This window comes from Mus pahari, chromosome X (assembly GCF_900095145.1).
Source record: "Mus pahari chromosome X, PAHARI_EIJ_v1.1, whole genome shotgun sequence".
In the NCBI taxonomy this organism is placed as follows: domain Eukaryota; kingdom Metazoa; phylum Chordata; class Mammalia; order Rodentia; family Muridae; genus Mus; species Mus pahari.
The window spans coordinates 120259469-120283202 of NC_034613.1; the positions used below are offsets into that span (position 1 = coordinate 120259469).

General features: G+C 38.2%; 1 protein-coding gene across 5 annotated transcripts in view; it reads left to right on the plus strand.

Moving 5' to 3' along the window:
• Positions 1–23734, plus strand: part of Col4a5 (collagen type IV alpha 5 chain) — a 199513-nt gene that overhangs the window by 129396 nt on the left and 46383 nt on the right. For all 5 annotated transcript variants that reach the window (XM_029534119.1, XM_029534120.1, XM_029534123.1 and 2 more), the window contains 8 exons: positions 4424–4537; positions 7316–7483; positions 8822–8911; positions 10087–10236; positions 12708–12806; positions 14132–14221; positions 16044–16183; positions 21768–21894. In XM_029534119.1, coding sequence (XP_029389979.1) covers positions 4424–4537; positions 7316–7483; positions 8822–8911; positions 10087–10236; positions 12708–12806; positions 14132–14221; positions 16044–16183; positions 21768–21894 — 978 coding nt within the window. The remainder of the gene's footprint in view (positions 1–4423; positions 4538–7315; positions 7484–8821; positions 8912–10086; positions 10237–12707; positions 12807–14131; positions 14222–16043; positions 16184–21767; positions 21895–23734) is intronic.

Here is a 23734-nt window from a genome sequence, read left to right on the forward strand (position 1 = left end):
TGGTGTTCAGATCTGCCTCCTGGCTGAAAATGTAGGCCCAAAACAGGGCCTGTCCCAGAAGATGTTTTGCCTCTGCAGTTTATTCACTCACCTGCACAGACTAGCCACCGAGGGACCCTGGACACAATATGACTCTCACCTGCTCTGGCAGACCCAGCCCTCACAGGTGGCCACCTTTCCTCTGGCGAGAAAGGTGCCCGAATTTCTGGAGCCCGAAACAGGGTCTGTCCCAGAAGCTAGGTTGCTTCTATCTGTCCCAAAGCTGTGTAGCTTCTGCAGTCCACACTCTCACCAGTGCAGACTGGAGCCTTGGTGAACCAGAGCAAAGATGGCTCCCCAACCAGCTCAGGCAGTGAGAACCCTCCTGGGTGGACACCTCTCCTCTGGCGGGGAAAGGTGCAGGATGACTGGAGCCAGAAATGGGGATCTTTCCCAGAAGCTGTGTAGCTTCTTCAGTCCGCCCTATTCCCAGCAAGGCACTGGAGCAAAGATGGCAAAGATGGCTCTCTTACCAGCACAGTCACTCGGAACCCTCCCAGGTGGATACCTCTCCTCTGGCGGGCTCCCATAAGTCTTATATCATGTATTAAAATCTTAATCAAGTATGGTTGATGGTGAAATACTGAATACTTTCCTCCAAAAAATAGGATACAACAAAGAGTTGTTTGCCAAAAAATTCATCATTGTACCTGAAATATTTAGTCATTGTTGTAATTTAAGACAAATAAATTAAAAGCATAAAGGCTGAAAAAGAAGAAATTATCTATTCATACATGATTTGACTTTATATTTAGAAAATCATCTTATATAAAACCTTTGGAACAGAAAGTAAATTTTACAATATAAGTATTAGGGCCACTGTACAAAACAAAGTGAAGGTTTACCAATTAGAATTAGATAAAAATAATATTTAAAATAGAACCAAGTATCATAATGTTCTGACATATGTATAGCTCTAACAATAAGTGCAGTATTTATATGTTAAAGAAGTATGAAATACCAATGACATAAGCCAAATATAACTAAATAAAGTGATATAAATAATGTCAATGTACTGGCAGATCCAACTTCCTTAAGATAGCAATTCTGTCCGAATTAATGTATAGACTAATTGTACCCTTAGGGAAAACACAGCAGAAGTTTGTAATTATTAAAACACTTATGTGAAAAAGTGAACACCTTACAGTAGCCAAATCAAATTAAGGAAGTCCTATGTTAAAGAGTTTCAAGTATTTAATGTGATGAATTAATACAGTCTTAAAGTGACTAATATATCTTGTAATATATGACATGCTGACGCATGTGTCTAAAAATGGAATTGTCTTTGATTTTTTTGTGTGTGCAGAGCTGGAGATAAAATCCAAACACTTGTGTATGCTAAGCATACGCTGAGGTAAATTCTATCTTCACAAAAATGTCTCTCATAAATTGAAAGTTCAACAGAAAAAGAAACTTCTAATCAATAGTACAAAACTATTAGTGTATAGGTGACCATGAAACAAGCAAACAAAATAAGTGAACCTCCAAATTTTCCAAATTTTAACTCAGAACAGATTGTAGACCCACACATAAAGCTTCAAACCCTCACACTTCTAGAATGCAAGCACTGCAAGTTTTTCTGGTAAAAGTCACAGGGAATCTTTTAGATTTAGGGGATGACATTTTTGTGTTACAACTTCTTTTGGCTATGTCATCTGCTTCTCTCATCATTGCAACAAAATAACTGACAAAAGAAACTTAGAGAAGAATTTATTTCCTTTCACAGTTCTAGGGCACAGTGCATCAAGAAGGAGATGGCATGAGAGCAAGAGCTTAAGGCAGCTCTTCCTATCACATCCATATTTAGGAAGCAAAGAGAAATGAACATTTGTACTTAGTTCATTTTCTCCTAGTCACAGGCAGGGACCATAGCCCATTGAATGGTGTCAGCCACTTTTGGGGTGGATCATCTCACGGCAATCTAATCTAAATAATTCCCTACTGGCCTGTTTAGAGGCTTGGCTCTAAATCATGTTAAGGTGATAATTGATATTAAGTACCATGTGATTTGAAGATAAAGCAAATTCTCAGCTCATAGTGTAAACACTAGTATATAGTCAAATTCTGTTTTCTTTTAAGTGAAAGCATAGAAGAAAAATCTTTATGATCATAACCTAGACAGAGAATTGTTGGCTAGGTCACAAAAGGTCATAAAATGGAAAACTGCTAATTTGGACTTCACTAAAATAAAATATTTTCATATTATGTGTCTAACAAAGTAATTGTAAGTATAATATATACAAATACTTATAACTCAACAGTCACAAACCATTTACCAAATTTAAAAGTAGAGCTGGAAAATGTTGGCAACAATTTAAATATATTTATATTTTGCCCCACAAAGCATTCAAATGGCAAGCTAATGCATGTACAATTCAATATTCATCTGCAAAATATAGGTTTAAGCAACAATGAGATAGATAGATAGATAGATAGATAGATAGATAGATAGATAGATAGATAGATAGATAGATAACTATAAGAATTAGCTTTCTTCTCAAGAAGAAATATTGCCACCAGGTATGTAGAGTAATATAGTCTTGCACACAGCTAGTTAGAAACCCAAACAGTGCAGCCACTTCAATCTCCAGCACAGGACTAAAGAGCTTCATTCCACTTTGAAAATGTTGTGCCAGCATATTAGAAAGTAAAACAGTCTTGCTCTCTGCAACAGAAAACTCATTTCTAGGTATTTCTTAAAGAAAACTCTGAAGCTTTGCATAAAAATCTGTAAGTCTATGTTCATTGGAGCTTTATTCATAATCAACAAGAATTGGAAAAAGCCCAAATGTCCATCAAACAAGGACTAACACAGGGTAGTGTATTTATACAATGAAATATTCAATATGTGGTATTGGGAATCAAGTCCAGGACCTCATGCATGCTAAACATACGTTCTTACTGCTGACATAAATCGTAGCCCAACATGTATCTTTCAAAAATTTACACAGTCAATTTCAGTAGGAAAATAAATCTTTTCAACAAACAGTGCTAAAAAGGATTGCATATCTGTATACACAACCACACATAAATGAATCTCAAATTCATCACATTAAGTGGGAAAAAATACATACTCAAGAAGCTACATACTGCATGATTGCCTTTGTGACATTCTAGAAATAGAAAACCTATAAGAAATAAAGTATATCATAGTAGTCGCAAGAATATTGGCATATGGAGAAGGATCATCAACTGATCACTGGTCCTTTTGAGGATTGGTGAAATGATTCTAAATCTGGATTTTAGTGGCAGTTTTACAGCTGTACACATTTCTCAAAACTCATCCAAGTATGTGATGAAAGAACAGGTTTCAAAAATACAATGTTTTTATTAGTTTTTTAGAAATTCATAAATACTCTTTAGTTTTCTGACTCTTACCTATAATGGCCTCAAGATCTATCCTTCATCTCTCCATGCCTCCCAGTTTTACTTCATCTTAAGAAATAACCCACGAGGTCCAGTGTGTATGTCTCATACTCATGTCTATTAGAACTGGAGCAACATACCGCAGGCCACACCCTTAAAGAAAACTGACTTTATCTTCCCTTGAAGCAATCAACTGCCAATAGCTCCTCTACTAGAAATGGAGGCACATCACACACACACACACACACACACACACACACACACACACGAATACACACACCTTGAGCAGGACAATTGATTGATTTGATTGTGTGCAGGCAACTGCAGCTACTGTTGAGTGTCTAAATGCAGCTGTCCTGTCATATCCAGAAGACACCGATTTTCTCTGGACATTCCTAACATCTGGCTCTTACATTCACTCCCATTCCCTCTTCCTCAATAATCCCTAAGAAAATCTTAATAGATTTAATAATTTTGAAAAGTGTGAGTGATAGGAAATTAAGAGAGTGAAGTATCAACTGTCAAAATATTGTAGGCAAGATGGGAGAATCTTGAGCATATTTTCAGCTAGAACCTAGTTAATAAAAAAAGGAAAATGTTGATAACTATCTGCTTAAAGCTGAAGTGATTAAAACACTATTTTTTTTATAACCAAAGAGTTATCCAGTATGACGTAGGTTATAAACTTGTTGCTGTTTTGAGAAGTTAAGACAAGCACTGACATTGACTTCTGGCCTTGTGTTAAATAAGACTCCAACTACGGATAGGATTTCTGCTTTGGGTACTTACTTGTCCTTTTCTTCCTGGATAAACTTATTGCACCCTGTTCTGCCTTATTTGGTTGATACCCCAGGGAGGCCTGCTCTTTTCAGAAGAGCAGTAGATCTGGGTAAAAGGGAAGGTACTGGAGGAGTGGAGGGAGGCAAAAACTGCTGTTTTGGATGCAATGTATGAGAAGATAACAGAAAAGGAAAAAATGTGGCTATCTTTAATATGTAAACTGTGCTTTTTTAAAAAGGTGATGTTGGACCAAATGGACAACCTGGCCCAGTAGGGCCTCCAGGGCTGCCAGGAATTGGTCTTCAGGGACCACCAGGACCACCAGGGACTCCAGGGCCAATAGGCCAACCTGGTAAGATTACAGTCAATGTGCCTGTTATAAGACTTGCAGTGTATATGAATGTCTTCCATTAATGTGATTAAAGAGTTAATTCATATATGTATATATTTTTATCCCATTGTAACCTATAGATCACAGCAAAAGAGCTATTTTATTACTTGATGTTTCCCCCCTTCTGTTCACCTAAAAATCCATTTAATCTAGTAATAAAATTTGATAATTGTACTTACCATTACCGTATAATCATTGAATAATACAGAGTTTTTAAAACATAGAGCTCAAACTGTTCATGCTTATTATTTCAGACCAAAGAATAAAGTGGATCTCCTTCTTTTTTGCTCCTGTACTGGGGATAACTTTGTAACTGAGCACGCTAAGCTGCTCTTTCTTCAGTTAGATACTTGAAAGGGTTTTGTAACCTGCAGCTAGTGGTTTTGCCTCCACAGACAAAGAATCACATGGCTGTTGTATATTTGTATGAGAGTCTGTACTAATTGTGGATTCTGAGTGAATTCACACTATCTATATACTCAGGTACAGTAAGGGACATTCTCAGCCCTGCATTTTGTTATTTTGAATATTGTAATAGTTCATAAAATGAAAACAAACATGGAACATTATGTTTTAATTTGTATGAGCATATAAGAAAATTGAACATAATTCAGATGCACATATATTGAACACATGTATTTTCTGACCCTAAATTACACCAGTTAAGAGTTTCAAAACTGTGGTTAACAGTATAAAACACCCATAAAGGTTATTTTCATTCATGCACTATTTTAAAACACAATTTGGAAGGCACTTTGTACTTTTTTTATGGCCCCTGGCATGTGTTACATAAGAAAAACATAAGAAAACTTGGAGTCATGTTTCGAACAAGGTTGCTATAGTTGCCTCATCATTCATGAAAAAAAGAACAAACAAAACAAAAACAAAAACAAGCTCTTTCCACCATTTCGGCTCCTGTGGAGGCCTGCTGGGAACAGGACTTCTGAAAGCAAGTCTGGAAGGCTGTGGTGCAAGGCCATTTTTGCTATCTATAAGCGAGGTCTCTAGAACTAAAGAGAGCACATGGCTCTTCTTAAAATTGAAGGTGTTCATGCCCGAGATGAAACAGAGTTCTACTTAGGCAAGAGATGTGCTTATGTGTATAAAGAAAACAAACAAACAAACAAACAACAAAAAACACAATACATTGACTCCTGGAGGCAAACCAAACAAAACCAGAGTGACCTGGGGAGAAGTCACTCGGGCCCACAGAAACAGTGGTATGGTTTGTGCCAAATTCTGAAGCAACCTTCCTGCAAAGGCCATTGGACACAGAATCCGTGTGATGCTGTACCCATCCAGGATTTAAACTAATGGAGAATAAATAAATAAAAGTAGATTTGTGCTCTTGAAAAAAACAAAAACAAAAACCACTTGAAAAAAAACAAAAACAAAAACCACTCTGCCAACCTGCATAGAAGTAGAATCTTGAAGAAAATGTATTTTTAGTTTTGATTATTACTGATTTAAACTGGTATTTCACAAAGAACAGTGTAATGATTTTATCACTTCTTTTGTATGTTGTTGTTTCTTTTCGTTTGAAAAAGGACATGACACTGTAGAAGCATTTCGCATTCTTACATGACAGCTGCATGGAAATTTAAAACACTGTTAACAAGCATCTGAACTAAAATATAAAATTGTAATATTTAAAACTATAGCTAATAACTTGCATTTTTTGTCAAAACATCTACTGTTTCTATACTGCTTTCTTCCTCCCCCAGTAGCATAAAGACTGCACAATATCAGGACAGTGCTAGTTAATAACTTTTAATTCACCTTCATATATTTGCCTGTAAATATTTTCTTTGCCATAGACTATCAATTGTATCCAACAGTTAACAAAAATAGCATAAAAATTATTCAATGGACTCTCAATATATACGTTCATTTTTAAGATAAATATTATTATCACCACCAAAGGAAAATATTTAACACTTTTTAAACTATATTGATTCTTACATAGAAGGTCGATCAGCAAGAACACTATAGCATCTTGCTAAACCTGCATTATAATGCATGACAAAAACTTCCAGTTTATATAATATACTTGTTTTCTGTTGCATCAAAAATGTAATACCAAATAATAACATTAAGTATAAAACTTAATTTAAAATAAAACTTAAAATGAGATAATGCAACAGAAAACTTAATACAAAATAGTAAGAACTGATTGTATCATATCAACATGTCAAGGCAAAGCCCAAATCAAACCAAAACAAATTGACTTATTTGATAATCATTCAGAGGGGTCAACATGATATGCACAAATAATTGGTAATGTAATGGAACTGTGAAAATCCACCTGTGGTCAGCGGGCCAATGAATGACAAAGCATAATTGAGAGTGTGCATTCAAAAATTTTACAAATTCGACAATTTAAAGCTATACTCCTATTTATTGAATAATATAACAAGAAAACTGAGCTCTTTTATTTCAAGGTTTGGTTAGAAACATTTGTACTTAATTAAAAAGTTAGTCAAAAATTAACTGGAATTTTTTTTAAATTGTGTTTTACCAAAACAATTTGAGCAAAACCTCTCTTCCAGAAATATGATTTAAAGTGTTAAAGCTTGGTTTTCATTAATCACTTTCACATGCATGATGGCTAAAGTTTCTGTAATGCACTCTCCTAAGTTTATCATCTGCAGATCACGTCACTTCTTTGCTAGAAAAATAACCAGATGTATCATGTGGAGACTGCATCAATACTTATAATGTTAATATATTGTTAACTAGGCTTACATGGGATTCCAGGAGAGAAAGGGGATCCAGGACCTCCTGGGTTTGATGTTCCAGGACTCCCTGGAGAAAGAGGTAGTCCAGGGCTCCCCGGAGCCCCGGGTCTTATAGGACCTCCAGGATCACCTGGTATCCCTGGAAAAGCAGGTGTCCCTGGATTTCCAGGTAATGTTTAATAATCTGTCTGACTGTGAATTAATGAAACTAATATTTATATGACTGACAAATAATTTATACTGAATTTTATGAATTTACACTATTAAGGAAGACTGTTAAATGTATGAGTGTTGAAAATGCCGTTGGTGTTTGCACTATACTTTTTTATACTGTGTGACAGTACCAGTTATATTTTTTAATTATTTTATTAGATATTTTCTTCATTTACATTTCAAATACTATCCCGAATGACCCCTATAGCCTCCCCTGCACCCTGCTTCCCTGCCAACTCACTCTCACTTCTTGGTCCTGGCGTTCCCCTGTATGGGGCATATAAAGTTTGCAAGACCAAGGGGCCTCTCTTCCCAACCATGGCTGACTAGGCCATCTTGACAGTACAGGTTATATATTACTATATAATAAAGGATCCAAAGTGTGATGGTTGAAATTAACTTTTCAAACATTTTGCTTAAGATTCTGTGGGTCAGAAATCAAAGGGTGCCTTTAACAGATTATTTTCTATAATTCATATGACTCCAATAAGAATGATTAGAGTTGCAGAATCTAACTCTATGATGACACTTTTCTGACACTTGGGTATTCTTTAGCTCATATGACATCTAATCATTCATAATGCCCCATTCTCACCTTTTTTTCATCCTTCCATTGCAAGTGGCTTCCCAAATTAAGAATTTCATGAGATAAAAATGAGGTCCTGAAGAGATATTTCAGTGGTTACAATCACTGGCTGCTCTTTTAGAGAACTGGGGTTGGATTCCCAGCACTCACAAGGCAGCTCCCAACTCCTGTAATTCCAGGCCCAGGGATCAAGTGCCCTCTTCTGGTCTCTGGGGGCACTACATGCACGTGGTACACAGCACAGACATATTTAGCCCAAATACACATAAAATGAAACTAAAAACGTGTTTTTGAAGGGAGGGAGGGAGGGACAAAGGGAAAGTGGAGAGAAGGAAGGAGGAAGGAAGAAAGGAAATGAAGGAGGAAGGGAGGGAGTGAGGGAGGGAGAGAGGGGGGAAAGGAGAGGGGGGAGGGGAGAGGGGGAGGGAGGAGGGGAGAGGGAGAAAGTTAGTTTCAGGGCACCCTGTTTGGTGAATTCTTAATATGTAGCCTAGGGAGTTGCACTATCTTTTGTGGAGAACAATTACCACAGTGAGTACCTGTGCGTTTTGTTCAGGCGTGAGTGCTAAGCTTCCAGTAAGAAAGGGGAAAATCTCACTGTGCCTTCCTTTCATTCCTAAATAGCTTTCCAAGTGATATCTTTAAAAAGTCTATCTTATCTTCCCAAAGTCCAAATCCAGGAAATTTAGTAACTGATCTTTTCCAAAGGTGTCAAAGGTGAAATGGGTATGATGGGACCTCCAGGCCCACCTGGACCTTTGGGAATTCCTGGCCGGAGTGGTGCTCCTGGTCTTAAAGGTAAGAACTGGAGTTTACTGATAGATATGTGTAACAAAGAAAATTAAACTTTGTGTTCTGTCAATACAGGTTCTGGTTTTTCTTTTTTAAAACTAACAGTGCTTAGTGTTTTGTTTCTTTGTGATGTGTCAATTGAAAGTGTCTTCTTTCATATTTTTATGAAATTGTTAAGGAATAAAATTTATTAATAAACTTAAAAGAAAATATTTAAGAATATATTTTTATTTTTATTATTTTAGACATTAATAATAAAATGCTTACAGTTTGTTGACTTACTTTTGAAAAAAATCACATAAACATTCTTTTTAAAAATTATTCTATTTATTTACATTCCACTTGTTGCCCCCCTTCCAGTCCTCCCTCTCACAGTTCCTCATCCCATTACTCCTTCCCCTTTCCCCCAAGAGAATGCTCCCCCCTCACCAGGCAGCATCCTTCTCTGGGGTCTCAAGTCTCTGGAGAATTAAGTGCATCTTCTCACACTGAGGCCAGAACAGGCCAGTGTATGCTCCTGGTTGGTGGTTCAGACTCTAGCATCTCCCTGAGATCTGGGTTAGTTGAGACTGCTGGTCTTCCTATGGGGTTACACTCCCCTTCAGCTTCTTCAATCCTTCCCCAAATTCAACCACAGGGATCCTGGACCTCAGTCCAATGGTTGGGTGTCAGTATCTGCTTCTGTCTCAGTCAGCTACTGGTAGAGCCTCTCAGAGAACAGCCATGCAGGACTTCTATCTTCAGTCTCCTCTCCATTTTGTCCCTGCAGTTCTTTTTAGACAGCAACAGTTCTGGGTCAGAAATATTACTGTGTGTTAGTAACCCAATCCCCTCATATGAGACCCATGTTCATAGCAGCCTTGTTTGTAATAGCCAGAAGCTGGAAATGTCTTCTTTTCAGTTTGATGATATACTTAATTTGTATACCTGAAAGATTGTCTTAGGCCATAATTTGGGAATTGAACTTCAGGTTTTCCTTATTGTGAGTCTGTAAACACAGTCCAGAAAGGAGATAAATTATTACCCATATTTATCAACATATATGCACTCAAGTAATTTATTGGCAGGCATTAGGTTAGATACATGTTTTGAGACTTAGTTTACCTAAGTTATGAGACATGTGATAATTTTACATACATTCATTATGAATGAAGAAATTTGGTGTGCTTTGTTGATTTTAGGTGATGATGGCATGCAAGGTCAGCCAGGTCTCCCTGGCCCTGCAGGAGAAAAGGGCGGTAAGGGAGAACCTGGTCTTCCAGGTCCTCCTGGACCAGTGCATCCAGATTTCCTGGGATCGAAAGGACAAAAGGGGGAGCCGGGCTTACCAGGTAAGTGGATGGATATATTCATAAATTTTTTTGCATATCTTAGGTTTAACTTTTTTTAGATTATTTTGTTAGTTGTCCTATAGGCGAACAAACATAGTCATATGGATACTAGCAAACGCTCTTTCCACACAGTTCCTGAAGTTTGATTTTACACATATTATTTATTCATGTATGTATATATGTATTTACATATGGTGTGTGTGTGTGTGTGTGTGTGTGTGTGTGTGTGTACATGTAGAAGTCAAAGAACAACTTTCAAAAGTTAGTTCTCTCCATCCACATTGTGAATTCCAGGGATTGAATTCAGGGTAATGGGCTTGTCATAAAACACCTTTACCTACTGAGCCATCTGCCCTTGCTCCTGACATTTTATTTTTAAGTACCAGAGAAGTAACTTGGAGTTACTATGTTTAACAAGTCAATTATATATATAACATTTTGGTAGTGAATATTTTCATTTCATTCGTGATGTTTCATTGATTACCTTTCTGCTTGAATATTTTCTTTGTCATTTACCTGTCATGAGCTATGGGTATTTTAAAGCAGATTTGGAGATCTGGGGAGTTGGCTAAGTGAATTGTTTGCTATCAAGCATGAAACTGGAGATTGGATTGCCCAAACCCACATAATGGCAGCACAGACACCTACCTATAATCAGAAAACTTTTGAGGCAGACATGGGTGAGGAAACTCTGGTAGATTTTTGAGTTCAGTGAGAGACTCGTCCTCAAAAAACAAAAGGCTGAGCAATCCATGAAGACATCCAAGTTCAACTTTGGGCCTCCATGTGTACCTGCAAAGACACATGTGCCAACGAACCTATGAGCATGTATATACACACATACATAAATGCATACATATGTAAATACATTCATAAATAATAGACTTAAATAACTACCTTCAGGTTTCCAGAAGTACCACAGAAGCATAGAAAGAGAAAATGATATATAGCCACAATAATTTGAGGACAGCAAATTTGGTATTTAGGAATTGTGGTGGTTCTTTTTAATTTTATTTGCCTAGAAACCAAATGATGATGAATAGTATTATGCTCTATGCTACAAATTTTAAATTATAAAAATATTGGTTTCTTTTCATAGAAATACAATGTGGTTTATCAAAAACTACTATATATATATATATATATATATATATATATATATATCACCTATAGAAAAGAAACATACTTTTTGAAAAAGGACTTGCAACTTTTTGTGTTCTATTATTACTGTCGGTTATAAATATGTATGTGTGTGTGTGTGCACATGCATAAATAAATGTTATGGGTTTCTCATTGGACATGATTTAATGAAAATTTTCCTTAAAATTACTTTGTATGTTAAAGTTCTTCTAAAAGTACCAAAAGAGGTAAAATTTAGGAAAACAAAAATGAAATGTCTTTCTTAGTTATCTCTTCTTTTAAAAACCAGATTGTGATTGGCTGATTGATTGATTGGGTGATTAATTGATTGATTGATGTGTATACATATGTATATGCTACAGCACCTATGTGAGCATTTTTACCAGCTCCTGGGGTTATTGTTATTATCTTTTATCTTTCAACCAGGCTTTGCAAATTATAGGACAGTAAGATACACTTGACTTGTACCGTAGAGTTAATAGTGATAAAAGACGTTGAGACAGGAACAAAGAGAAAGTTGACTTTATTTAGCTGATCTGAATTTCTTGGTGGGAAACAGTAAAAAAATGAAGAAACTAATAGTTCATGGTACATCAAATTATCACCAATTTAGCCAGTGTTATTGTTGATACAGGTAAGTAGGGCCAGGCATTGAACATTATTCTGTTGCTCTTGTTTGGAGTGCTGGGGATCAAATCTGGTGATTGGATAGTTCTTACCCCATCACTCTCCAGGCCACCTTAAGAATTCATTATCCAAATCTGTATCAAGTGAGAGGCAAAAATGCTGCAACTACCATTGCCAATTCTAAGAAAGTTTACTAAATTATCCCCAAAATGTGGCAAACAGCCTGGTGAGCATCCTTGCCCCCCCCAAGTGCTCTGTCAGTGATCGTTTTTATCCATAACATTTTTATCTTCCCTAGACATCATCATGAAGTTGGTGTCTGTAGCATCTTTTTGGTGGTCTTTTCATTTTCATTTGTCCTAGGAAATCCATCCTCTTGATTTGGGAAATCAATTGGACTGTAAGAAAAAGACCTTCTCACAGAGAATAGAATTAGGGAAAGAGTTAAAGTGCAGCAAACTTCCAACACACACATACACACATGAACACACATACATGCACTCATACATACACAGATAAACACACACTCACACATGCACCAAGAGAGACAGAGACAGAGAGACAGAGAGATAGACACACAGAGAGAACACCAGTTTCTCCATTTTACTTACATGCAGTTCAACCGTTAAGCAGCTTTCTGGCAAAATCATTTAATTTATTGGTAAGAATCAGCCTAAGTTGATTTTTATGCTTGTCTTTGGAAGGTATTCCTGGACTTTCAGGACCAAAAGGCTACCAGGGATTACCTGGAGACCCAGGACAACCTGGACTTAGTGGACAACCAGGATCACCAGGACTCCCAGGTATGTAAAATACATCACTGTGGCACTTAGATGATTGGCAGAGATCCCGAGGAAGTATTTGTGTCTTTTTATAGTTTAGTGATGCAGCTAGGCTGGACAAAATTGTTGGCATGTGCTCCAAGTTTTAACAGATGAGATTTATAGGACGTTTTATTTTGCTTATTCAGATTCATATTTTGCTCACAACATAATATATTTAGAACTCTGATTCAAGTAAGGTGCTATATTTTATTAGAAACTCTCCAACATAGAAAGAAATACAATTATCTGGTAGAAGCCTGAATAATTCACCTGTTCCAGTTGTTTTTGGTTCTTTGTTGATATCAGACAAGTCCATTATTCTGCAATGTAAAACAGATTATTGCAATTTTAATTATTAAAAATTTCAAGGTTGAATGTTTCATAGCCCTCCTTGTAGTCTGTTACAGCTCAAATGCTCTTACAATGAACAGGTTTTTTATCCTCATTTTTATCTTAATTCTCATAAAACTTTCAGCTGTTTTATTTTAGTTCAAACCCAAGGAAGTACAAAGCCCTGAAGGCCATCTTATTCACATACCACATTATCTTGAAGGAGTCAGAAAAATGGACTCGCTCCTGATATCTTCCCAACATCTTTTGCATTCTCCACCTAAAGCTGGAAGTCACTGTGAAAGAAAAAGAAAAACACATTTACGGTAGCAGTGGTAAATCTGTAGGTGACATCACACAGCTCAACTCAAGCACCTGTGATGTTCAAAGTAGAATCCTCAAACACATCCAGGTCAATCTAGCATCTCTTCATCAACCCAGGAGATCTCTCTCTCTCTCTCTCTCTCTCTCTCTCTCTCTCTCTCTCTCTCTCTCCTTCCCTCCCTCCCCTCCCTCCCTCCCTCCCTTCCTCCCTCCCTCTCTTCTCTCCCTCCCTCCTTCTCTTCCCTCCCTCGCTCCCTCCCTCCCTCGCCTATCATAGTGGGGGGGGGGCTCTGTCATGACACAAACCTACTGCTGAAGTTTTATTAAACATTCTTATATTGGATTTATCTGTAAGGATAGAAAGTGTGTAGTTATACATGTGCAACAAACAGAACATCAGATGCATGGAATTAGTTTAGGAGAAGAACCAAGGTACTCAATAAAATTGCCTTTATTTTTATGAGGTTGAATTTAAAGATCTGTACTTGCATAATTATATTGCAGTATAATACTAAAGAGACTTCTGAGGGACTCATTGCCCATCTCGTACTAACTTATATCTGTAGACCATAATGCAATGAAATTAATTTTTGCAATGTAGTGCATGGTTCCACTGCTTTGCTTTAATGTTATCAACATTACTTTTCTAGGTCCCAAGGGTAACCCTGGTCTGCCTGGTCCACCAGGACTTACAGGACCTCCTGGACCAAAAGGAAACATTGGTGACATGGGTTTTCCTGGTGAGTGATGAAAAAGTTAAAGTCATTTAGTACAATTAATATTCACTATTCCCTGCTCCTTTGAGACAGGGTTTCATGTAGCACAGACTATCATTGAAATTGCTACATAGCTAGTCCTCCTGTATCTACCCACAAACTACTGGGATTATAAGTGCTTGACACTATACCATGTTTATAATGTATGAAAGATTGAACCTACAGCTTTATTCATACAATGCAAGCACTCTGCCAATTTACCTATGACCCAACCTCCTTTTTATCTCCCACTTCTTTTTTATATTTTTTTATTTTTTTTGTTTTTATTAACTAATTTTTTATACTCCATATTGTATCCCCCTCAATCCACCCTCCAACTGTTCCACATCCCATACCTACTCCCTATCCACCTGTCTCCACGTGGATGTCCCACCCCACCTGATCTCTAAACTCCCTGGAGCCTCCAGTCTCTTGAGGGTTAGGTGCATCATCTCTGAATGAACACAGACCCAGAAGTACTCTACTGGATGTGTTTGGGGGCCTCATATCTGCTGGTGTATGCTGTCTGTTTGGTGGTCCAGTGTTTGAGAGATCCCAGGGGTTCAGATTATTTGAGACAGCTGGTCCTCTTACAGGATCGCCCTCCTCCTCAGCTTCTTTCAGCCTTCCCTAGTTCAACCACAGGGCTCAGCAGCTTTTGTCCACTTTGGACCTGTGGCTGGGCCTTCTTTTCCTCAGGTTCCTCTCCATTTCCATCCCTGTAATTCTTTTAGACAGGAACAATTATGGGTCAGAGATGTGAATGGGGGATGGCAACCCCATCCCTCACTTGATATCCTGTCTTCCTGCTGGAGGTGGGCTCTATAAGTTCCCTCTCCCTATTCTCCAGTGTTTCATCTAAGGTCTCTCACCTCCCAGGTCTCTGGTGTATTCTGGAGGATCCCCCCAACCTCCTATCTCCTGAGGTTGCCTATTTCCATTCTTTTTGCTGGCCCTCAGGGCTTCAGTCCTTTACCTCACCCAATACCAGATCAGGTTACCCCTCCCCACTTGTGATGTGATTGCTCCCTCCCAAGTGTGACTGAGTCATCCTCACTTGGACACTTCAGCTTGTTGATCTTTTTTGAATTCTGTAGACTGTACCTTGGGTATTCTGTACTTTTTTTTAGCTAATATCCACTTATTAGTGAGTACATACCATGCATGTACTTTTGAGTCTGAATTACCTCACTCAGGATGATATTTTCTAGTTCCGTCCATTTGCCTGCAAAACACAGGATTTTGTGGCTATTAATAGCTGAGTAGTATTCCATTGTGTAAATCAACCACATTTTCTGTATCCATTCTTCTGTTGTGAGACATCTAGGTTGTTTCAAGCTTCTGACTATCACAAACAAGGCTGCTATGAACACAGTGGAACACGTACCCCTGTGGCATGGCCCCCACCTCTTTTTATCAGAAAAGATGTTAAGTATAAGGTCTGGGTATGTAGCTAAGTGATAGTAAATATGAGCCCTGAGCATTGATAGAATCAGAGTAAGACACTCTCTCAAATAACCAATGCATATATCTCTCACTACAAACAGATATTCAAAGTGATGAAGAACAGAATTTTAAGAAATTAGAAAGTTAGAATTCACATACACATGTGTTCTCTAGCTTTTTTTCTTTCATCAAAATTCCTTTAGAAATAGGTTGTTATGTAAGCCTGTATGTGAGGGTCATTGTATATATATATACTCAGTTTGTGGAATTTTTTCCAAAGATAGTTTTGCTAGGTCACATTCATCTTGGGTTTGACATGAGTAAAGCCTATCAAATATTATACAATGCATATTTTCAACAGGCCCTCAAGGTATAGATGGGCCCCCTGGACCTCCTGGAGTTCCTGGACAACCTGGCTCTCCGGGGTTACCTGGCCAGAAAGGAAGTAAAGGAGAGCCTGGGGTTTCAGGCATTGGACTTCCAGGTCTTCCTGGCCCAAAGGTAACCCTATTCTGATCGTGTGTCTGAGAAGTTGAAGCTTTCCTTTAATGTGTTCATCTCTCATTCTTCACTAAACAAATTCCAGAATGACAAGGCATGTTCTGAGCAAAGGATGTGTTTCTTCCCTTTCTCAATGAATAATCTTCTATTGAGTAATCAAAGATAATATTGCTGGGTAGTGGTGGCGCACGCCTTTAATCCCAGCACTTGGGAGGCAGAGGCAGATAGATTTCTGAGTTTGTGGCCAGTCTGGCTTATACAGTGAGTTCCAGGACAGCCAGGGCTATACAGAGAAACCCTGTCTCAAAAAACAAAACAAAACAAAACAAAACAAAACAAAGATAATATTGAAATCATCATCTTAAATACAGTGCTGTGTTTTCTCTATGTTCATCACCTTTTACATACATGTATTAAACCTTCTGTAGTACTATTCGGCCTGGCCAAGCAGCCTTGCAGTATGATTTATCAGTTTCCCCTATTGACTTAATATTCCCTTGATTGAACGAGCTAAATACATAGAAAACCTGAAGCATTCATTTTATACTCTCTCCTCCTTAGTTTGTTAAGCTGTCAGTGTTATTCAGCATGTTCGAAACGTCATTTAAGCAAGATGAGTAAAGTCCAGCAATCTCCGGCGCAATACAGTACATATGGCTAACAGTATTACTCATCTTAAAATGTTCAGATTAATTTTATATATGTGCTATGTAGATTTTGTTTGTTTGGTTGGTTGGTTTTGGTTTTGCTGTTTTCGATACGACTCTCACTTTGTAGTTGAGACTGTCCTGGAATTTACTATGTAGCCCAGGCTGGTCTTGAATCCTATATCCTACTACACCTTAGCTTTCCCACTACTGGGATTATAGGCATACATCACTACACCCAGCTCTTTTAAGCACTGATTACCAAATGTGCACATGCACACAAATACACTCTCACATACTCACTCATGCACACACACACACACACACACACACACACACACACACACACAAGAGGGAATAAGAAAGAGAATATTGGCAATAACTCTGTTTAGATTATATCATGATTACAAGCTTGTATCCAGAAAGTATGTATGCATTTAATATACACAAATTTTTGCACATAAAGTTAAATAATCTTTATCAATTGATTTTCGTTGGATTTTGCTTTACATTTTGCATTTATAAAAGAATAATAAATAACAAAACATAATGTTTGATTTGTGTATACATTGGGGAGATAGTTTCCCTAAATTTTATTTTTATTGTTTGAGAATTTCATGTTGCATTTTTAATCAAATAAGCTTCCCTGTTTCTTCCTATTATCTCCTACTGATTTCTTGTTATTTAAAAAAAATAGTGAGCTTATTTGTGCATGGGTGATGTGTCATATACTTGATAGGTAACTTGATGGGTAACCTCTCTGGGACTGCATTATTGAAGAAAGCTGACTCTTCCTTTCCCAGCATCCATGAATTGCCACTAACACCATTGCAAGGGGTGGGACGTCATGTCCACACCCCCCACCCCATGCACATATGCTCAATGCTGGGATTATTGTCTGGCTCTATTTTGCACAAATCTTGTACATGCTGTCACAACTGCTAAAGATCATGTGGGCAACTATCCTGCTGTGCCCAGAAAACAGTTTTAAATTTCTGGTTATTTTAAACTATGTTTCAGAAACATGGAGACATATTCATTATGTTTACCATGCAGTGCTATGAAACATGTAAATTTATTTCATCTATCTGGCACTAACTGCATACTTGGTGCCCAAACCCTTTGCCAGCCTCTTGTGTTTATTTTCCATAATCTGTGGTAACCAGCATTCTACACGTAGCTTATCTTTCTCTAATTGATTTCAATGAACGTAACATCCCCTGGCTCCATCCCTGTTGTCATAGTGACATGCTGTTTTAGAGCTTACTTGTAGTTTAGTGCGCAGCATTTCTTTTATCCATTTGTCTGTTGGTGGACACACATTCTGGTTATTTTGCATAGAGCTGTGGTAAACACAGGAGTGAAGGTAGTTTATTTTCTTTGTGTACATAGCTAAAATCAGTCCTGCTGGATAGTATAGAAGCTCTGCTTGACAAATTTTTGTTACCTTTCTTGGTCGAAGGTAGAACTAGAACTTATATTGTAGTAGTAGTCATCATCTGTGTGTGTGGTTAGAGCAATAAAAATGTGTCACCAGATATGGACTGTAACTTCCAACTGAGGGCTACCCCTCAGAAGGAAGTAGGTTTTGTCCTATCCAATCAAAAATTTTCCATTTATTGTTTTTGTTTTTCCTCCTAGCATTCTTCTTCAATTATAAGATTTCAGGCAAAAAGACAGATTAGCTTTCCCATTAGCTTTGATATTACTTATAAAATAGGGCAAACTATAGCTATATTTTAAGGACACAGATTGTAGCATGGAAGTGAAGATGCTAATACTGCTAAGGTATAGTAAAGACTGACTTTTATCAACATACTTAGTTTGCCAGTTTGAATTTTAACAAGAGAAAGGATACTAAATAGAGTTCCTATTCTGCACAAACTATATGTGAAACATCATAGGGACCTTACAAAAATCGTAGCAAAGCTGAGTGTAGAATGAATGCAAAAATTGGCAGCTTCACTGTATTCAAGTCACTCTTAGTCTTACTAAAGCACAAATTGACTTGAATTTTGTTTTTGTTTTCCTATGGAGATGGATGAGATTCCTGGTCTGATCTTTTGGTTTTTCGGGATCCTCTCTTCCTTATTCCTTAAAACTTATCTTTTTCTGAAACACAGTCTCCCCAGTAAATATTAGATAAAGCTTAAGCTAGTAAATTCAATTCATTTTAGAAATCTTTATGAAGTGTTTAAAATTTACTTGCCAGGAGGGTAATAAATTGTGTTAAGAGACACAGGTAATACACTTTATTGACTGGTATCATTTGTACAATTTGGCATACTTTATTTATCATAAATAGAAGTGGGTTGGGTACCTTCCAGTTAGTTTGCCCCTAACTGAATATTAGAATGACTTTTTATGTTTTATTTTGATATATAAATTTAATTCATTCATAAATAGTTAAGGCCAGGGTAGGATGAAGTTTCATGACAGAGCACTTAGGTTATCTGCATAAATGTCTAATGTGAAGCCAATTTAAGCCAAGTTGTTATTAGATACCCATTTTTGTATCCCCAAAATGTCCTATGTGTTTGATTTATAAAGGTAAAGGTTATATATATATATATATATATATATATATATATATATATATATATATGCTCAGCCCAATATTCTTAACTGTTAAGAAAAAAGTAAGGAAATGTGTCACTAATTAAAAAACTATTACCATAATATAGAAATATAAATGTTTCAAGTGGCAAATGTTATTTACTCAAGCATGTATAAGAAAGAGACATTCTGTAGATGCTATTGAACACTAATGTGCTGTTGAAGAGGCTCTGATCCTCATGAGCAGAGCAGTGAGTACTGGGGTAGGCATTTAAAATTATGGTGCATTGTTTTCATCGGTATTTAGGAAAACTTTTAAAACTGTTAAAGTTGGTAGGGATTCTTCTGAGACTGTATTGAAAGAAATATAATGTAAATATTCATTAAAGAAAAATAGCAACATGTACATTGCCTGTGGCCACAAAGATTTTTTATGTGTACTATTGTTTTCTTTTTTATTTAGATATTTTCTTTATTTACATTTCAAATGTGATCCCCTTTCCTAGTTTCCTCTCTGAAAATCTCCAATCCCCTCCTCCTCCCCCTGCTCCCCAACCCACCCACTCCCACTTCCTGGCCCTGGCATTCCCCTATTCTGGGGCATAGAATCTTCACAGGACCAAGGGTCTCTCCTCCCACTGATGACTGACTAGGTCATCCTCTGCTACATATGCAGCTAGAGACACGAGTTCAACCTTGTGTACTCTTTGGTTGGTGGTTTAGTTCCAAGGGAGCTCTGGGGTACAGGTTGGTTAATACTGTTATTCCTCCTATGGGACTGCAGACCCCTTCAGCTCCTTGGGTACTTTCTCTAGCTCCTCAGTTGACGACCCTGTGCTCAGTCCAATGGACGGCTGTTGAGCATCCACTTCTGTATTTTCCAGGCACTGGCAGAGCCTCTCAGGCGGCAGCTATATCAGACTCCTGTCAGCAAGATCTTGTTGGTGTCCACAATAGTGTCTGGGTTTGGTGGTTATTTATGGGATGGATCCTCAGGTGGGGCAGTCTCTAGATGGTCACTCCTTCAGTCTCTGCTCCACACTTTGTCTCTGAAACCCTTTCCATGGGTATTTTGTTCCACCTTCTAAGAAGGATCAAACTATCCACAATTTTGTCTTCCTTCTTGAGTTTCATGTGTTTTGCAAATTGTATCTTGGGTATTCTGAGCCTCTGGGCTAATATCCACTTATCAGTGAGTGCATATAATGAGTTCATTTGTGATTGGGTTACCACACTTAGGATGACAGGAGCCTAATAAAGCCGTCTCCCGAGAGGCTCTGCCAGTGCCTGACAAATACAGAAGTGGATGCTCACAGCCATCCATGGGATGGAACACAGGGTCCCCAATGAAAAGCTAGAGAAAGTACCCAAGGAGCTGAATGGGTTTGCAGCCCCATAGTAGGAATAACAGTATGAACTAGCCAGTAACCCCAGAGCTCCCTGGGACTAAACCACTAATCAAAGAAAACACATTGTGGCTCCAGCTGCATATGTAGCAGAGGATGACCTAGTCCGTCATCAGTGGGAGGAGAGGCCCTTGGTCCTGTGAAGGTTCTATACCCCAGGGGAATGCCAGGGCCAGGAAGTGGGAGTGGGTGGGTTGGAGAGCAGGGTGAAGGGATAGGGGATTTTCGGAGGGGAAACCAGGAAAGGGGATAACATTCAAAATGTAAATAAAGAAAATATCTAATAAAAAAGACATTGAAATGTTCAATAGCATAATTAGTTATCAGGGAAATAAAATTAAGAGCACAAACTGGTACTACTATGTTGAGCCACATTCATAGCTATTTTTGACTACATGCCACCCATGAACCACATAGATTGCTTGTCAAGAATGATTTCATGAAAGATACAGATTATTAGATATCCACTGAAGGATTGGTAGATTGTTCATGGTAAGATAAAACCTAGCCTTTTCACTTGACCCCAGTGTAGCTACTGGCTTAAGCAATGCAATTCATTAAAGAATATTTTGATGAACACTACAAGTTCTAAAGTCAAAATTCAAATTCTACTGCTTGCTAACAGTATCACTAGAACCTTTAGATGGTAATGCTATTTTCCTAATAGGATTGGTAAGGATTAGTGAGATTGATATAGCCACAAAGCACAGGAATAGCATGAGTTCTGGGATCTGATAGACTTCAGGCCAAATGTTAATTCTGCTACTTACTGAAGACTTCAGGCTCTTGACTTCTCTGAGATTTGGCCTTCTCATTTTTCCATGGAGATGACAAATGTATCTCACCCAACTGCGATTTGTATAAAGCCCTTAATAGAATTTCTAGCATATAATAAAAGCCTTATAAATAATATTCCATTGTTATGCAATCAACGTCATGAAGAGATTTTAGTTTTGTCTTTATTCGTGTTTTCAGGGTGAACCTGGTCTGCCTGGATATCCAGGAAACCCTGGTATCAAAGGTTCTGTGGGAGAGACTGGTCTTCCTGGATTGCCAGGGAACCCTGGAGCAAAAGGTCCACCGGGCCTGCCTGGATTCCCAGGTAGGTGTTCCCTTCGCCTTTCCTTTCTTTCCCCCTCTAATTAGAATTGGAAGCGATCTCTTATTTGACAGACTTACATCATGTACTGGCTAGGGGCATAACCTCAAGGTAGAATGTAATGTTTCTTTGCCCACATGCCTTTCTGTACAGAATGAGAAGGAGAGAATGAGTATTCATGGCTCAACAGTACAATATCTTGTGGGCAGGCACTTGTTTGGTGGGGCCTTTACTATTTTTTTTTGCAGGTGATGATGTAGAGCTCTTGCCTGTTGCTGATTCTCTTAGAACATTGTCCACAGGCACACAACTGGCAGCTGTTGGTAGAACAATTCCAGTGTTCATTCAGATGACAAGGACTGAGTCATTCAAGCAAAGAGACTTTAGCACTGTAGTGCAGTAGACAGCCTTACCTAGATTGCTGTATCTGTTGTTTCATGCTTCCGTGTAATTTTTACTTTGGCTTCCGAATTTCACAGTGGCACAGATAGGTCTTTGGTTCTCTCTCTCTCTCTCTCTCTCTCTCTCTCTCTCTCTCTCTCTCTCTCTCTCTCTCTCTCTCTCTCTCCCCTCTCTCTTATAAACTGCTGTTTGTTTTCTCTTTTTTCTTTTTTATTATTTTTTCTTGGATATTTTGTTTATTTACATTTCAAATGTTACCCCCTTTCCTGGTTTCCCCTCTAGAACCCCCCCATCCCATCTTCCCTCCCCCTGCTTCTATGAGGGTGCTCACCCATACACTCCTGCCTCCTTACCCTGGTATTCCCCTACACTGGGGCATGGAGCATTCACAGGATCAAGGGCCTCTCCTCCCATTGATATCTGACAAGGGCATCCTCTGCTACACATGCAGCTGGAGCCATGGGTCCTTCCATTTGTACTCTTTGGTTGGTGGTTTAGTTCCTGTGAGCTATTCTTGCTGTATTATTGCTTGCTGTTGTTGTTGTTGCTGTTGTTATTGCTGTTCTCCCTATAGCGTTTCAAACCCCTTCAGCTCCTTCATTCTTTTTCTAACTCCTTCATTGGAGACCACATGCTCAGTCCAGTGGATGGCTGAGAGCATCAACCTCTGTATTTGTCAGACTCTGACAGAGCCTCTCAGGAGACAACTATATTAGGCTCCTGTGAGCAAGCACTTCTTGGCATCCACATTAGTGTCTGGGTTTGATGTTTGTATATGGGATAGAGCCATGCTCCAACATATAATAAGGACACTTGCTCCACACTATGTTCATGGATGCCTTATTTATAATAGCCAGAAGCTGGAAATAATCCAGATGTCCTTCAGCAGAGGATGGATACAGAAAATGTGGTACATTTACACAATGGAGTACTACTCAGCTATTACAAACAATGAATTCATGAAATTCTTAGGCAAATGAATGGAACTAGAAAATATCAACGTAAGTGATGTAACTCAGTCACAAAAAACCACACATGGTATGCACTTACTGTTAAGTGGATATTGGCCTAAAAGCCCGGAATACCCAAGATATAATTCACAGAGAACATGAAGCTCAAGAAGAGGGAAGATCAAAATGTGGGTGCTTTGGCCCTTCTTAGAAGGGGGAACAAAGTACCCGTGGGAGCAAATACAAATATCTAGAGCTCCATACAAAGTATGGAGCAGAGAATTAAGGAAAGACCATCCAGAGACTGCCCCAACCAGTTTTTCTCCTAAACCTTTTTTTTAAATTTTTTTATTATTATTTTCTTTATTTATATTTCAAATGCTATCCCAAAAGTTCCCTATACCGCCCCGCCCCCCCCACCCCTGCTTCCCTACCCACCCACTCCCACTACTTGGCCCTGGCCATCCCCTGTGCTGGGTCATATAAAGTTT